We start from the raw sequence: 17113 nt of genomic DNA, 5'->3' as shown, positions 1-17113 counted from the left end.
GTCAAGTGGCAGAGTGAATGGTATATTTTATTGTCTGAAGTTTGGTAGTGAACTGACAGCCGAAGTTTCTGTGACATTAGAACTGTATCGTGATTCGTGTGGAACTTTTTGAGGTTATGTTTACTCGTGATCGTGAACCGTGTTTGTTTTTAGAATTAAGTTTCTAACTTAATATTGGCACGCAGTGATAAAATAAATACCGCATTAGTAACAGGCAAGTATACTCTTAGTGTTATAATCTTTTCCATACGACAAACCTACTGCAATAGGGCTAAACAATAGTGTATTTACGATTGACTCAAATTCCCACCAAACCATTTCCCACCACCCAACTTTAACAACTTATCTTTAAAAAAATGGTTGGTTAAAGTTTATTTATTTAAGTGAATATAGAGCCCCCTAATATTATTAAAAATAGGCTGTAGATAAATTTTGTTCTCTGCATAAATAATGTGCGAAAGGTTTTATTGACCACATGACTAAAACTAATGTAGAGATAAAGTATAAGATAATCGTAATTTAACTGTAGATATTTTAGTTTATGCCTAGATGCGAATAAATATTTAGCATTCAATGAATCTTCGAGTTTGTATTTTAATATTGGTATTGCGAAGAATAAGTCTTTTACCTATGTGCAATTGAATAAAATTGTGTAATATTTTGTTTTCAGATTCAGTATATATATAATATAAAACAGCACAATGACACAACAAAAGAAAATACCGAAAATAAAGAAGATCAAAGAGGAATTAAATAAAGAATTTACATTTTTGAAAAATGTATTTTCTGTTATGTCTTTACCACTGCAGATGAAAGGTAATATGTTTACTAATACTATAAATACGAAAGTATGTTTGCTTGTATCTCTTTCTTCATATTGTAATTGAACTACATATTTTAAGTAAGGTTAAGCTCCTGTTTCTCCTTTGTCAACGCGTCAGTAGAAGGATAAAAAAATAAAATAGACCCTATTACAGCTACGTCTGGATTGTGACTTCTGCCTAAACCTAGTGTGACCTAAACCTGATAATAACAATATTATCATCAGGCAATCTGTATGATCAGAAAGTTCGATTAAACATTTTTTTTATCTGCTATTTGCTTCTTGATTTCGTCATCTAGGAACGTATCCCCTATAACCATCCCATATTTACGGAACGCATACCCCGCGAATAAAGAGCTTCTACGGTATTTAGTTTATGAGTTACTAACTACTTTTATTCACCAAATTTTCATTCCTCCATTTAATTTCAGGTGAAAATGAAGACAACATGGATATAGAAATTGTAAATGAAAATGAAAAGAGTAATGAAGATGTTGAAATGCCAAAAAGGGCTCGCAGTATAGCAGAACTTGAAGAAAAGTTAGAAAAAATAAAATCCCAAAAAAAATTAAGTTTTAAAAATAAATTACAGAAGAAAAGCTTAAGTAGTAAATTGAATAAGAAGATAAAGAAGACAGAGAGAGTTAAGGCGAAGGTTAAACCTGTAGTGGATAAACCATTTGCTGAAATGCTGAAGAGCAGTGTAGAAGAGAAACCAAAACCAAACATTGCCAAACCTGTGTTCAACAATGAAGGCAAACTTGTGTTCTCCAAATTTGATTTTGCCAATGTTGGCAAGAGAGGTAATTTTTTTAATTTCTTTTTGGTTATGATAGCTGCAGGGCAAAGGCTTCCCTACCAATTTTGTTATACATTACTGATGTTTACACATCTATAAAATGTTTCCAATCCAATTCATGTGAATATTGCCCTGTTTCACATTCCTAACTAGTTGTTTAGGATAGATGGTAGTAATTTTACATTTTTGTCACATTAATTGGAAAAATGCAAGTGATAATAATCATATCAATGATTTGTTTACAGAAAGACCAAACAAAGCAGAAAAAGATCCTAAAAAGATTTTGGAAAATCTTAAACAACAGGAAGAACGTCTCAAGCAGTTGGAAGAAAAAGAAGACAGTAGTAAAGTTAAAGAAATTAAAGAAAAAATTGCTTGGAAAAATGTACTGCAAAAAGCTGAAGGACAGAAAGTGAAAGATGACCCTATATTACTGAAGAAGACTATTAAGAAAATGGTAAGATATTTTCTTTTTTGTAACTTATTTTTAACCGAAAACTGGAAAATAAAAGCTCCACCGGGGCGGTAGTCTCGACATTGATAACGACGTAATTCGGTCGCTAAGTAAATTTTTTTTTGTATGTAATACGTAATCATTGTCGATACTTCCATCCCTGGTCACACTAAAATATTTTTTGAGTTCATAATTTCATGATTGCTAATATTCATCATTTTATATTACAGGATCAAAAGAAAAAGCAAAGTAAGAAACAATGGGACACTAGAGTTCAAAATGTTGAACAGAAGAAAACAGAAAGGCAAAAGAAGAGATCAGAAAATATTGCCAAAAAGAAGAAAGAAAAGAAGTCTAAAATTATAAAGACGTCAATCAAGAGGGGCCGTGTTGTTATATAGTGGAAATAACTTATATGGTTTTAAATAAAATTGTTTTGTACAAATGATCAGCTTTTTTTATTTCGTAGAGAACAGATAAAGGCGGTGGTTCACCAGTTATGGAGGAAAGGAGAATGGCAGAATTCGTACAGCATACTTTTTTTGGTGTTCCCTGATAAAATTTGTACCACTTATTGAGGCAACTAAACCATTCATTTTTCTGTAAAAATAATATTTTTAGAAGCTGGGGTTTAGCAAATATATCAATTAAAAGATTTTAGTAACGAAACGTAATATAATGAAACGAACGATGAAACGACATTAATAAAATATCAGAAGACTCGAAATGATAAATAAATATTTTGAAATAGAAATAATAGTAAATATAATTAACCAATTACAGGTTATACCTTAGAATATATAATTAATGCATATATATGCATAGAATCTTTATATTTATAGGAATTATTTATGCCATCAATATTTTTTTTTGTAATGGCAATCATTTATTGACAGGTTTGTAAAATCCCTAATCTTTCAAAGTCGTCCAGTTTTTTGCCGTTGTTTTGTTTTGGATTGTAGTTTGTAACTTCATCTCAACAATTTAGCAATTATCTGGCCATTTTTACGTTGAGTTGAGCAACTGCTTCTCCGTTCTCTATCTGTTGATACTACTTTCGCGAAAGGACGCTTTATTAATTGTGTTGTGTGTACGTGTTTTATTGAAAATGACGAGTTTGCAATGCATCAATTGCTATGTTCGCTTATCCCGAAGAAGAAGACACGCTTTATTCAATGACGGTGAAGATATCGTCAACACTGTTCGTCTGTGGACATATCTTAGAGATGTAAGTAGTTTCCACATAACATTGTGTGTACGAATGGGCCATAGTTACGAACTTCAATAACTTTTACGTGTGATATCACACTAAATAAACACATAAGTAATCGGTAACATGTATTATTTACTTGCCTTACTTGGTTTGCATAACACTGTTATAATTTATTAGTACCTATTATTTTGTTTAATGGTGAGCCATACTCAAAATCATTTAATTATTTCTAGATTACACCAGATGACCATGTTTACCATGAATGCTGGCAGCTAGCTAGTCATTCATGTTCTTCTGATAATATGCCGAGAAGACACATAGGACATCAGTGTTTGTGTTGTATGTGGACAATCCATACTAAGAACCAGGCAATGCAGAATTTTGATTGAAGAAGAACAAAGAACGGCTTACACAATGGCTACTTGGATCTAACCACAACAGGTATAAATAAGAACATGTATTATAACTTTTATCAATTCAGTATTTTATTTATTTGAAACAAACTAAGAAATAAAACAATGTAAATATTTTCCACTAATAGCATGTATGTTTAAATGAAAGCTTTTCTTTATTTATATTATTTATTTTAGCTTCATCCTGAAGATAAAGCTTGTGTGCGGTGTTGGTTAAAAGTGAGAACTAAGGATACTTCACTAAATGAAGATATTCAATCCGTTAAACCTAATCAGCAGGAAAGTGATAATTCTGAACTGATGTGTGCTGCATGTGGTCAAAGTCTTACTCCCAACAACACTGCTTGTTTGTTGGAGCACCAGCAGGTATATAATAATATGAAATAATATATTCACAGTAATTAGCTTCTAAAAACGCAATGCAAAGAGCAATTACAATTTTATGTTGCTAAATGTAAGACACTAATGATGTTGGCTCTACTAACAACAAAAGGATACTGGTCTTTCCATTCTCTACTCCAGTGAACAATAAATATATTCAGTATTTTGGAAAGGTCTTTGGTAAAAACCAATCATTGTGTGTCGAGATTTATTCTCTAGCCTGGTCATGTTTTGCGCAATTTATATCTATCATATGTAAATGCTTAATTTTGAATTACATGAATTATTTATATTATTTATTTACAGACACCTTCGATGAATGAAGTTTGTGAAGTTTGCTGGGGCCAAGTATGCAATTTGAGCTTCTATGTTCCAGATGGTCTATGTTGCTCCAAGCTAAAATAAAGCCCTGCCACTCTTCTCCTAGAACTTATTTTGTTTTCATAGTTGCAGAAACAAATATAAATAGCCGGGACACAATCAAAAGTGATTGCTGTAATTGTATTGTAGGTTTAAGAACAGTGGGATGCTGCTCACATATTATGATGAGCATTCTTTGGTATTTGAGTTATGCTTGCTATGAGGGTATGACCCGACCTGCCCCTTTCTTGGATGAAGTAATATTAAGAAACAATCAAGTAATTATAAGAAAATAAAGTAAATGTATTCCTACAAAAACTAAGTTGCTTTATTTACCTACACTCAAAACTTCATCAGCACTTAATCATTATCAAACTATTGTAGACTGCTGCTGGACATAGGTCACTCCTTAAGCACCCTACTGAATGGGTAAATTCTCATGTCAATTTATCAACTTCCTACATTCTTTTTCACTTAAACAATGTTTATGTGCTTAGTGCTTATACGTGCTCAGTGCCGGCGTTAGGGGGGGGGGCGACATGGGCCGATGGCCCAGGGCGACAAAGTCTGGGGGGCGCCAATAAAATGAAAAACTACTACCAACACTTGATATTGCTTCCCTCAAGTGGGCGCCACAATATTTTCGCCCGGGGTGTCAGTGGCCCTTACGCCGGCACTGTACGTGATAAAGGACAATGAGTAATGTTGGGACCACTCTCAATAGTAATGAGACACCCTTCTATAGATAAATATTCTCAAACTGAATTAACTTACTAAAGTACTACAATTAAGGTCAAAAGTCGGGTTTCGGAGTTATACTAGGTAAGTATCTTTTTTATGCAATAAGTTGGTAAACGAGCAGACGGATCATCTGATGGTAAGCAATCGCCGCCGCCCATGTACACCTGAGGCGTTAGAAGTGCGTTGCCGGCCTTTTGGGGGTTCGGAATTTAAGGGTTGTTAGGGAAGGGGTAATTGCGCCTGCGGTAACCTCACTCACTCAACGAAATACAACGCCAATGCGAAACAAACTCTAGACAATGATGATAGTAGCTTACTTTATTATAAGATAAATGTTCCATAAGTTATTTCTTATCTTCCTACTCTTTCTCCTTCCGAAACACGAAGGAGACTTGCTACGATGGTCACCCATCCACACACCAAAATCGGCAAGGGTTGCTTAACCTTGGCGATTGACCTTTGCTTTTGATATTATTAACAACAAGCTTCTCTACTAGCCCATACCTACTATATGTATATTCTACCTTATAAATAATATGAAAATCTTGTAAAATATCCATATTTCCATTGACCATAGACAAACATAACCTCAAACATAAAACTGGTTATATCTCTTATCTCCCAACTTCTAAAAATCTGAGAATTTTTATAGGGCTTTCCAATCATGTTTACTACCAATTAAACCCAAAAATATTCGGGAACACGAAAATTTTTTGCTGTACGAAACTCCCATACAACCCTGCCATTCGCCTTTGAAATAATGGGGCGAGCTTATTGAAGTACCTTATAAGTACTCATAAATAAAAAAAAGACGAACCAAGTATGCCCCGATATCGAATCGGAGACCTGAAAACCCCTTGCTAGCAACAGTGGTGCTATGAACTGAAATCGGGCGTATATTAATTAGTACTTTAGGGACTTATAACATCACACCATATCATTCCTCAAGAAGTATGCGGAGGTGAATATGAACAATGCCCAACTTCAATGTAATAGGTACCCACTTGTCAAAAGTTGAGCCCTGTGTGATTGATAAGGGTTTATAGGGGAAATGTGAGAAATAATAAAATATTTTAACAGAAAGGAAATGTCATTTATTCGTGGTATTCAGTAACGATAGGTACGCTATTTTTAACTTGCGTTGAATAAAGTTCTACAGGGTAGGTACACAATAAATAAACGGGGCATGTTAACGAAGGCAGCATCGGTTACCAAAAGCGCCTTTACGACAACATGGCCTTACAGTAAAAATGATTTTGGCTTAGACAAGGTAATAATATGCAATGGAAGGTTTACTCGGAAAACAATGCGTTCGTATAGTTTCACATTACACTGTTTTACAGTCTACGTAACTAATCATTAATCAAATAGACGAACTATATCTATGTACCTAACTAAATTCATATGAACACATCTTTTTTTCTTAAATCTAGGTGCATTAAAAGTTACACACCATGCTAAAAAACTACAAAGACAAAATATTTAGGTACCTAATGGTATATATTTTCTGTATAATATCAATCCAAACAAATGGCAGAATCAGTCACAATGTCGGTGGTTAGATGATAATTTTGGTTTCTAAACGGGTGTCTAGGCTATACTCATAATCATGATAAACACTAATAAGTAATAACTTTCATAATTATGTTTAAAGTGATTACAATATAAGTATGTGTTACAATTTTGTCTAAACATGCACAGATGCAGATTTTTTGTGGTGTATTGTTAATGATGCAATAATAACATGTAAAACAATCAACATTACAACAAATCAATTAACATTACTGTCCAACGTAAGCTTAGCTCAATTATTTCTCCATAGCATTACAAGTACAGTTAAAACGTGACGTCTATTTTTTTAAACAGCTAACAAACATCTTTGAGTGTATATGTTGATAAGAAATTATGGGTGAAGTCTCAATATTCTAATTCTGTGCCATCAGTAACGTGGAATAGGTTCATAGTAGAGTGATGCCTACCGAATTGTAAGTACACGCAGCTCTAGTTTTGTGTAATTCAAGCGATAATGAGGACGAAGCGGCGATATAATGTGACCATGAATGTTTCTGTAATAGATTACACAATATATTATTGTCATATTCCGCGCGCCCTCAATATTTAAGTTCAGTACCTGATGTTAAAGACGTCTCTACACTAAACTTATGAATATTTCATAATAAAATATATTCTTTAGATTAAAATTTCTTACAGATAATGTTAGTGCCAATAAGAAGACGCTTGACAACTTTGTGGCAATTAGCAATTTAGTTATTTCGAGCTGTTCTGTTTAAAAAAGTTAGCAAAACGTACGAGTGCAAGTAAAACAAGTAAACGTTGTTTACTTTAAGTACTATTTTAAGAACAATTTTATATTTTACTTTTGAAAATAATTTACTGCTTGTTTAACCAGTTTTCAGTCAGTCACGACCAGTCAGCGCAGTTGGTTTTGCGATATTAGGCACCGTCGCACCACGCATGCTAAGTCATGACTATCAGCCCCGGTAGTAACATGAAACTAATCGAGCATGCTCAATAAGTTTAAATTTAGTGATGACGATTACACAATTTTCTAAAGGTGGAGAAATCATTAAGTAGCGTGAAATTTGAAACAGCACAGCTCAAAATACTTACATTAAAATTTACATTACTGAATTAAAGAACACATTTTCGGTCATTTACACCGACTTATAACTCTGAAACAAACCAGCTTACAATGGATACTTGTGGAGCTTCTTGAGAAGTAAGGTAAAGAGTTTTTTAAATGAAGCATTACATAGTATGTTTTTACTTGTTTCCTCTTAAGGAAATCACATTAATATTCACACTTATATAAACATGGAAGGTTTTTTTATTTCGACATTTGTCCGTCAATCACGCTGAAACTACTGAACACATTTTGATGAAACTTGGTATACAGAGAGAGAGAATGACCTATTAAAAAAATATAAGAAAATAGCACAACATAATTATCACCAGGTGACAGTTGCTGAATATCTTTCAACAACCACCATCTGTCCTCTTCATAGTATGTTATGGATATAATGAGAAATGTTAAAAATCAAGTCAAATTAAGATTACCTCTATTTTCTACTGCTTCATCTTACTTCTCAAGACGCTATATGATTATAAAAGACCAATGAAAATTAAACATAAACGTTAACCTAGACATTATTGAACCAAGACGCCGTAAAATCATCCGTTAATTAAGTAACTAAATTATAATATTATGTATTAACTTTATAAAACGAATTTGGTATAATAAACCCAATATTTCTCTCGGTGGCTTGTATAAGCAAGATTCCTGTATGGAACTTACAAACTTACTTATTAAAATTCTTCAAAATATAAACTATGTAACTAAGTGATAAAGATATTAAAAATAAACTAAGCTATTAGTATTAAAAACAAATGTAAATAAAAAAAAATAGCAACAACGGATAATGAATAAAAAGCCTCCAAATTGAAGTACTCATCTTTCCACATAACATGAACAAAATAAATAAAATTAGAAAATATTAAGATTTAAAAAAATATAAGTATACAAGATAAAATTTGAGAGTATAGTAATAAACTCTTATGACGTAATATTTTAGCATAATAAAGGCTTACTAGATTTAGATATTATAGCCTCGAATCTTATAATTAAGGTGTGTACACATATTGTGTTTATATATTTAAAAACATTATATTAATATAATTTTATAAATTGCAGCAATAATTTTTCAGTGTATAACACTTCAAGAATAAATATTATGGGTAGGGAGAACACAACAAATACATAATTCCAATAACCATAACATGCACAAGGCTTCGCCAACGGTACATTGCACTTCACCAAGTTTAACTTACCCTACAGGTGTAACATTATGAAACTTAAAGTTCTATAGCAATGTGTATAAAAGATGTCTTTAGAAAATATTCGAAATACACGTATATAATATTATATGCATACGAAACTACACACATCTACTTAATAAATTGTCTTTGGAAAAATGTACATCAGAGCCCCAGAAAATATAATACGCTCAACATACATCTCCACTGACCGATACAGCATACAACTTAGGTACATAAAACGTTAAACTAAAATATTATGTTCTAAAATTATAAAAATAACATACTCTATAACTTCTCCAAAATAGAAAAATAAAAATTGTTTTTGTTTGTAATACTGCACATTCACCTTTACTCTAAATCAGTCAAAAGCATTGTTATAGAAAAGATATCAAATTATAAAAAAATATATCTGATAAACGTACAATAAATTGTTGCATGTATGATCTGGTTCTATTTTACTGTCAATCAACAGCTATGATATATTTTAATTAAAACTTAAAGGTGGTTATAACAATTTAAGCATATTCAAATATATTACCCACTCCCTCACTAATATATAAGAACATGTCCAAATGGCTATGTAACTTACTCTTATTTACCTACTAACTAAAGCCTAAATTTAAATGGTAATAATAAAGCAAGTCGTGAGGCGGGATATTTGCATCAGTCTTGTGAAATTCTCAATATTGTGAAAATTATTACTGTCATTTATTTATCTATTTGGTAATCTTGTAAAAAAAGAAACTGTTTAATTTAATATGAATTAATTAGTTACTTTGTAAGCCAGTGCGGCATCTGTCATCAGTTCAGCTCTGATTTCAAAGAGGAAAGAGTGGCATCCAGCACTCTACCAGCCGCATATCCAGGTATGTTCAGGTAGGCCGGCTTGTCATGTTCACATATTCCTGGCTGAGTGCAGCAGCGCCCCATGGCTGGCACGCCAGTGTGCCCTGAACTAGCTTGACCATGACTGGCGCTTGCTTCTGATGTAGCTCCTTGACAAATCATCTTATGATTTGTAAATTGCTCTAACGAGCGCAACTGTTCTCCACAGTTGTCACACTTCAATTCCCTAGCATGTACTTTTTTGTGGCTATTGAGTGATCTTGAATTATCAAAAACTTTGGTGCACATGTCGCAGTACTTCAAAACTTTCTCTCCTGTGCACACCACTTTATGATTGTTGAGTCTGTCTAGAGACATGTAACGTTTGTTGTTGCACAGATCACACTTGAATTGTTTCTGAGGCACACGACCTGTGTGTACTTGCATGTGTTTGCGTAAATTGCTCTTGTCCTTAATATATTTGGAGCACACTGAGCATTTGTTCACATCTTTTCGTGTATGATTAGCATCCAGATGTCTTCGCAGTTGTGATTTTTTGTAAAAAGGTTCCAAACATATTTGACATCGAAAAGGCTTTTGTGCTGGATGAACCCCTGTCAAATGCGTGTTAAATTCTAGGATGGTTGGATAGCTCTTTCGGCAGTGAGGACAATGGAATAATTTGCGACATATTGCTGAACTTGAGTCACAAAATGGGTCTGAACAGTCGTCACAAAAAGAATCTAATCCAACTGGAGGTGTAACTGTTTCTGCTTGAAACTGTTCCAAGTCCGATTGAAGTGGGTCCCTGTCTGGAGTCCCAGGACCAGGTGGCTCTTGTTTCACTTTAGTTTGTTCACTGTGTTCTGAATAGCCATCTTGAGATGGCAGGGCCCTTGCGGTGCTGGTGCCGGCGGCCCCGGCGAGCACCCACCAGGGGTTGTAATGCCAGGGCCCCAGACCAGAGTGCACTGCCTGTTCTTTTATATCACTGTTTTTCGTTTGGGTTTCGGCATTGGAAAAACCTGGAAAACTTGGTAGTTCTTGATGTTTTGATCGTGAAGCTTCGAATAAATTATGTTGTGATATCAAGTTTTCATAGTCACTCGGGTCCAACTTTCGTTCATGTCCATGTCGATCTGACGGATCTCTTTTAGACATTATTTAAAAACAAAATGTATCTGGAAATAAAAACATTGGTTATTGTTTTATTTAGAGAAAAGCAATGTATAAACTGCTATATCATGAAACGTAAACAAACAACGCAATTACGCGCCCAAGTAAACACAAGCATAACTTTAGTAATTTCCGTGTTGCAAACAGTTCTAACTCACGTCTTATAGGAATCTAACTATAAAAATATAATTATTTTTATGAAATGCATCGTTAATAACAATATCTGTGTAACAAAGAATAAATAAACAAGTAACTTCGCTTTCCTTGTATTTTGGTAAAATATTAGTGTAATGTTCTTTAAACACATAACATATATATATTGTACACAGATATATAAAAAGAAAGCACTATGCAATAATTTGACAACATTTTACATACTATAATGTTAGACTTGCCATAAAATCCTCAATATTCTCATAAAACTATTTTTATAGAACATCGGCCATTTTGTTTGATTAGTTTCTTTAATATTTTTTTCATTGGTTTCTGCAGTTTTGATACTTGGTCTTTTAAACCATGTTAATGTATTTTAATGATTTTATGCCAATAATGTTTTCTTCTTTTATTTATCAGAAATCATTGAGCAAAAAATTGCTTCATTATCATCCTTATCATATTTTATCAGCATTCGACTAATGTGAATAATAGCTATGCCATGGGATAGCTACAACCACAGCATACGGCGGCGCACAGTGATTCATCCAGAACATGCTAGCTAGACAAAAGTCACTTCCGAATTTCCAAGAACTAACTATTGAAATACGTAGCCAATATCCCCACTATCCCAGATCTAACAATTGTTTTGCACACATTTCAATCATTGATGCGTTAATAAGGGCTGTTATACGAATAAAGTGTAAGTAAAGCGTCAACTAGTTGCAATTTCGCTTCTAACGAGAAACATCATATCCTAGTGAATTTTATACTTGTGAAAAAAAATTGTTATGGATTTTGTAGCTGAAGGTATGTACTTTTTATTTTGATACTTAAAGTACCTATAGCTTTTCTCTGCTATTTGCAAAACGTGCAATGTTGCAAAATTTTGATATTTTTTCGCCGTTTTTAAAGTTTGATGGACCAGAAACTATCTCTCCCCTTTTTCCCCCAGGTTGATATTTTTATATATCATAGCTATATCTATTAACTTTTGATTTTTAGTAGTCATAAAATTCACAAAAAATTACAACTATGTTTTTTATTGGATTTTCTAGACATCGAAGGAACAATTTCAAACATTGAGTTTTTGGAAGAATGGCGTAATAACCCAAAATAATATCGTACCAGTGCATTATATCAATATATAAGGAACAGACACGGCCCATAAGGTATCAGCGATGATTCTATGAAAGAGTTAAGGAACCATATCAGCGAAAATTCTTCAAAATTTGCTGAAAAATGGAAAAGTTCTGGAGGCAATCATGAACGATTCTTGTTCAACCATTCTACTTATTTGGCAGAAGATTTCAAGTGTAAAGTGACTGCCCACCACTCCAAACCCTCAACATCCACTCCGGGTTGTCCTACTAAAACCTTTGATAACCTGAGTGATTACTTCACATAAGCTTGAAGTTAAAAAATGAAACCTTTCAGATGAAAATGACAAAGCAAATGTGAAACAGCGTTCAGCTCCAATCCAACATAGGTGTAAGTCGGAAATGGGTTTAATAGTCGATAAACCAAAACCTGGATTCGGGAATACTAATGATGGAAATACTTCTAGTCGTTTTCTTGTGTATCCTGAACTAGCTTCAGATATTTTTTAGGTTTAAATGTTTTTCTAATGTTTAAGTTTTAGAATTAATTATAATTATAATGGGATATTATTAAATATTATATATAGACATATTACGTATAGATATAAGTAAATATGAGTAGTTCTAGTCTGAATGTTAGTTCTGTCTATACTATTGAAGATTCTTCTTTAGAAGAATATAGTGCTGTAGAATAAAAAAAGGACTGTAAAATGTACTATAAAATGTGAAATGTACTTTAATTGTTATTTACTAATTATAATTTTAAGAATGTAAGTACTTTAAGGCAATTTGATACAACTTAGGTACCTAATGAGGTCCCGTTGTGCAATTAGTAGCTATGATATTAGTAATTGAACCATAATATATGTTGTTACCCGTTTTATATTATTGAATATATATTTACGTCTCCTAATTAAACACTTTATTTGATAATCTTTGTTTTCTTAAAAATCGTACCCCTACCCCCTACCCCTAGTTACCTACCTATCGCCTTTTATTTGGGTGTTTTGCATGAATTACGCAATAAAACGTCACATCAAAGCCATATAAGACGAAAAACATCAATAAATAATTTTGTCCAGCTAGCATGTTCAGGATGAATCACTGTGCGGCGTGATGCGTATCGTGTACACAAGCCTTTAGCCATAGAGAAAGAAATCAAAACGAAGTACATTTATGGTTGTTACTGTCAAATGTCAATGTCAACTATCAAGACAAGTGCTGTAAAGTCAAACTCAAATCCCAAATTCCAATTTGATGGAATTTAAAGTTCTTTTGAAAAATCTGAATTAATTTCAAGATTGTGTGTATTAATTAATTAAATATACATTGCTGATGATAAAACTACATTAATATGGCGTGGCTAGGATCAACCGTACTGAATTTATTTTGGAAACCCAGTGTAAACATTGTTAGGTTAGGAAAACTAAAAGCAATGTTATTTTTTTGCCTTTTTGAATTGTGTTTACTGATATTTTTTGTTATTTTAGGACACGATATCATGCGGAAAAACAGCGTGTCATTAAGAGATACGGTTTTGAAGAACAGATATGGAATGGTGGATTGCTTCCTCGGACGTCGGGGAAACCTTTGCCTATGCCAGAGTATAGGTAACCTATTTATATCAAAACTTCTATTGCATTTATTAAATACAAAGGTTTTATAGAACCACAGCTTTAACTTATTTACTCTCTAATTGTTATTACTATTGTTTATTATATGTGTTCACCCACCATTTAATGTTGTGTGATGTAATCTACTTGCTATATTGTATTGTTGCTATATTGTGTATAATCTTAAAGAAATGATATTTTACAGGCCAGCAAATCCATGGTCGGAACGCAAAGCTTTGTTTGGCCAGAATGACTACATTGATATCCTTGGGCCCGGAGACTTGCACCCTGTGAAGACACTGTACACGGTTCCATCCTGGATAAGGGGAGTCAATGGCAATGAATACCAAGTGAGTAACTAATGTATTACATTATCAGTAAAAATTAACAATAGTGATGCTTGTATTCTCATGCAATGGACTGATCACTTACCAACAAGTTATCTCTCTGCCTGTTTACCTCTATTAAAAAACATAACCCTCCTTCTGGCGCAGTCGGGTAAAAACATGTTGACTGTCCATACTAGGGGTAATATTAAAATAAGTAAATTGACCCAGGTATGTTTATTTATTAAGTGTATTTTAAATATTATGGAAATTTTTAATAAGCTGAGCTTTATACTTTAACAAATTTGAGGTACTATTTTACACACCTGTTTCACCTGTTATTTGTTAAATGAACCATCAAAATTTCATAGTCCCTGATCTTTTTTACCTATGTTGGGATATGCATAGAAGCAATTCCAAGTTATATAAAATTACAAAAGTCTGCGTGGCCCGGGCTCTGAGTCCATATTGGCCTACTTTCATATGTCCTTATTTTACCAACTTCATTTTATTTCAGATCTTATTGAGAAAAAGAAAAATGTTGGGCCAGGCTGGTTTACGTCAAGTCAGACCAACGAAGTGGAAGGACTTGCAAAGAAGAATATCGTTCCTGTATAGAAAGCTTAACAGGAAAACAAAGACAGGACCATCTCCTATTTAAATTGTTATTATAGTTTTTATTTTGTAATAAGTATATTGTAGTGTTGTAAAAAATAGGAATAAAATGCTTTAAACAATTTACATTGTTTCATGTATACAACTAGCTATGAAACTCTCGTTTCATTAGCTCTGCTCGGCTCCTATTGATTGTAGCACAATGTTTTATAACATATAACCAACCTGGATAAATGGACTATCTAACACAAAAATATTTGTTCAATCAGATAACCAACCAAGTAGTGATGTCTCGAATATTCGCACATTTTTTATATTCGCATTTGCATTGCGAATTTGAATGTGTGCCATAAAATATTCTATTACAAAAAGGTAAATTTGATAAAGGAATAGATATAAATTTCTTTAATATTTATTACAAAATAAGGTAAGCATTTTTTACAGTATTGAAAAAAAAATACGGATTTCTCAATTTTTTTCTTAGGATTACTCAGGTAGAATACTAATAGGGGTATAAAAATAGACTAACACAAAAATAATGTTCTATTTAATTATTATTATATATTTATTCACTTGGAAAACCAATAGCTATGCAATTATATTATGCACTTTTAATTCTTACCAAAATCATACAAATGTGTGGTTTCAGTATGAAGAATTTGATTACATTTTCCAGGTAAGCTTTCCCTATTTTTTTTTTATATTATAAACTTAATAATTACGTATTGCACATCAATATACTATTCTAATGATTACTATACTATGGACATTACCAAGTAACGTAAAATAGTACTGTATTTATTTGAGTTACACTCGTATGTCCATAATTAGCTAATGGAATTTGGGTAACTAGTAATGGTAATACTTGCACCCTGTGAAGACACTGTACACGGTTCCATCATGGATAAGGGGAGTCAATGGCAATGAATACCAAGTGAGTAACTATTTGTATTACATAGATGAGATTAGAAACTCATTATTGTACCCTATAAAACCACAAAGGACGAACATACAAGTATTACATTATCGCTAAGAAATTAACAATAGTGGCATCACTATACACTACATTCTTCCGCAGTGATTACTAGCCATCAAGTGATCTGTCTGCTTGTTTACCTCTATTAAAAACATGTTTACTGTCCATACTAGAGGTAATATTAAAATAAGTAAATTGACCCAGGTATGTTTATTTGTTAAATGTATTTTAAATATTATTCCCAGGATTTTTTTTAATAAGCTGAGCTTTATACTTTAACAAATTTGAGGTACTATTTTACACACCTGTTTCACCTGTTATCTGTCAACTCAAATGAACCATCATTCGAATTTCATAGTCCCTGATCTTTTTTACCTATGTTGGGATATGCATAGAAGCAATTCCAAGTTATATAAAATTACAAAAGTCTGCGTGGCCCGGGCTCTGAGTCCATATTGGCCTACTTTAATATGACCATATTTTACCGCCTTAATTTTATTTCAGATCTTGTTGAGAAAAAGAAAAATGTTGGGGCAGGCTGGTTTACGTCAAGTCAGACCAACAAAGTGGAAGGACTTGCAAAGAAGAATATCTTTCCTGTATAGAAAGCTTAACAGGAAAACGAAGACAGGACCATCTCCTATTTAAATTGTTATTATAGTTTTTATTTTGTAATAAGTATATTGTAGTGTTGTATAAAATAGGAATAAAATGCTTTAAACAAATTACTCAATGTTTTATATACTATTATATTTATTGTTTGTATATAACTTGCTACTAATGCGCAGTTTCATCAGCTCTGTTAGACTCCTATTGATCATAGCATGATGTTTTATAACTTATAACCATCCTGGATAAATGGACTATCTAACACAAAAAGATTTGTAATCTATCTATTGAATTTCCAAATATTGAATAGAATTTTTATAAAAGGAAATAATATTTGCATTTTTTACAGTTTTGAAAAAAAATATGGAGTTCTCAAATTATTTTCTTAGCATTTTTCAGTTACTATACTAATAATAAGGGTACAAATAAAAATAGAATAAAACACAAAAATAATGTTCTATTTAATTAATATTTATATATTTATTCACTTGGAAAACCAATAGCTATGCAATTATTATGCACTTTTAACAAAAACATACAAATTTGTGTGGTTTCAGTATAAGGAATTTGATCACATTTTCCAGGTAAGCTTTGCCTATATTTATTTTAGACTATGAACTTAATAATTACGTATTGCACATCAATGTACTATTCTAATGGTATCTATTCTATGGATATTGCCGTGGATGTCCACGGCAA

At 32.6% G+C, this 17113-nt stretch overlaps 3 protein-coding genes and 2 long non-coding RNA genes across 8 annotated transcripts; 4 read left to right on the top strand and 1 right to left on the bottom strand.

Annotated features, from left to right (window-relative positions):
- Nucleotides 1–62: 62 nt before the first annotated feature.
- Nucleotides 63–2524, top strand: LOC118262390 (surfeit locus protein 6 homolog). Its single transcript, XM_035573681.2, has 5 exons — nucleotides 63–214; nucleotides 671–816; nucleotides 1255–1626; nucleotides 1868–2079; nucleotides 2307–2524. The coding sequence occupies exons 2-5, from the start codon at nucleotides 702–704 to the stop codon at nucleotides 2475–2477; spliced, it is 870 nt and encodes a 289-aa protein (XP_035429574.2). The 5' UTR covers nucleotides 63–214; nucleotides 671–701; the 3' UTR covers nucleotides 2478–2524.
- Nucleotides 2525–2781: 257 nt separating this feature from the next.
- LOC118262908 (uncharacterized) lies at nucleotides 2782–4946 on the top strand. Its single transcript, XR_007705769.1, has 3 exons — nucleotides 2782–3730; nucleotides 3880–4068; nucleotides 4390–4946. It is a non-coding gene; the product is annotated as an uncharacterized LOC118262908 (long non-coding RNA).
- Nucleotides 4947–6255: 1309 nt separating this feature from the next.
- On the bottom strand, nucleotides 6256–11512 carry LOC118262562 (zinc finger protein 235). 3 transcript variants are annotated; one of them, XM_035574041.2, is made up of 2 exons: nucleotides 11418–11512; nucleotides 6256–11027 (listed from the first exon to the last, which is right to left on the bottom strand). In XM_035574041.2, exon 2 carries the CDS (start codon nucleotides 11005–11007, stop codon nucleotides 9823–9825), a length of 1185 nt encoding a protein of 394 aa, XP_035429934.1. In that variant the 5' UTR covers nucleotides 11008–11027; nucleotides 11418–11512; the 3' UTR covers nucleotides 6256–9822. The 3 variants fall into 3 exon arrangements, with proteins under 3 accessions (XP_035429934.1, XP_035429933.1, XP_050553151.1); XM_035574040.2 differs by having other exon boundaries at nucleotides 8172–11027; nucleotides 11401–11506; XM_050697194.1 differs by lacking the exon at nucleotides 11418–11512 and adding an exon at nucleotides 11181–11375 and having other exon boundaries at nucleotides 8172–11027.
- A 196-nt stretch (nucleotides 11513–11708) lies between these two features.
- LOC126911259 (uncharacterized) lies at nucleotides 11709–13208 on the top strand. The gene is made up of 2 exons (XR_007705774.1): nucleotides 11709–11985; nucleotides 12234–13208. It is a non-coding gene; the product is annotated as an uncharacterized LOC126911259 (long non-coding RNA).
- Nucleotides 13209–13471: 263 nt separating this feature from the next.
- On the top strand, nucleotides 13472–16533 carry LOC118262605 (39S ribosomal protein L51, mitochondrial). 2 transcript variants are annotated; one of them, XM_050697278.1, is made up of 4 exons: nucleotides 13472–13691; nucleotides 13766–13885; nucleotides 14094–14238; nucleotides 16310–16533. In XM_050697278.1, exons 1-4 carry the CDS (start codon nucleotides 13630–13632, stop codon nucleotides 16451–16453), a joined length of 471 nt encoding a protein of 156 aa, XP_050553235.1. In that variant the 5' UTR covers nucleotides 13472–13629; the 3' UTR covers nucleotides 16454–16533. The 2 variants fall into 2 exon arrangements, with proteins under 2 accessions (XP_050553235.1, XP_035430007.1); XM_035574114.2 differs by lacking the exon at nucleotides 16310–16533 and adding an exon at nucleotides 14732–14955 and having other exon boundaries at nucleotides 13473–13691.
- Nucleotides 16534–17113: the final 580 nt, after the last annotated feature.

This window comes from Spodoptera frugiperda, chromosome 12 (genome assembly GCF_023101765.2).
Source record: "Spodoptera frugiperda isolate SF20-4 chromosome 12, AGI-APGP_CSIRO_Sfru_2.0, whole genome shotgun sequence".
Lineage (NCBI taxonomy): Eukaryota > Metazoa > Arthropoda > Insecta > Lepidoptera > Noctuidae > Spodoptera > Spodoptera frugiperda.
The sequence above is the reverse complement of the archived record's forward strand: the minus strand, read 5'-3'. Positions and strand labels throughout refer to the sequence as shown.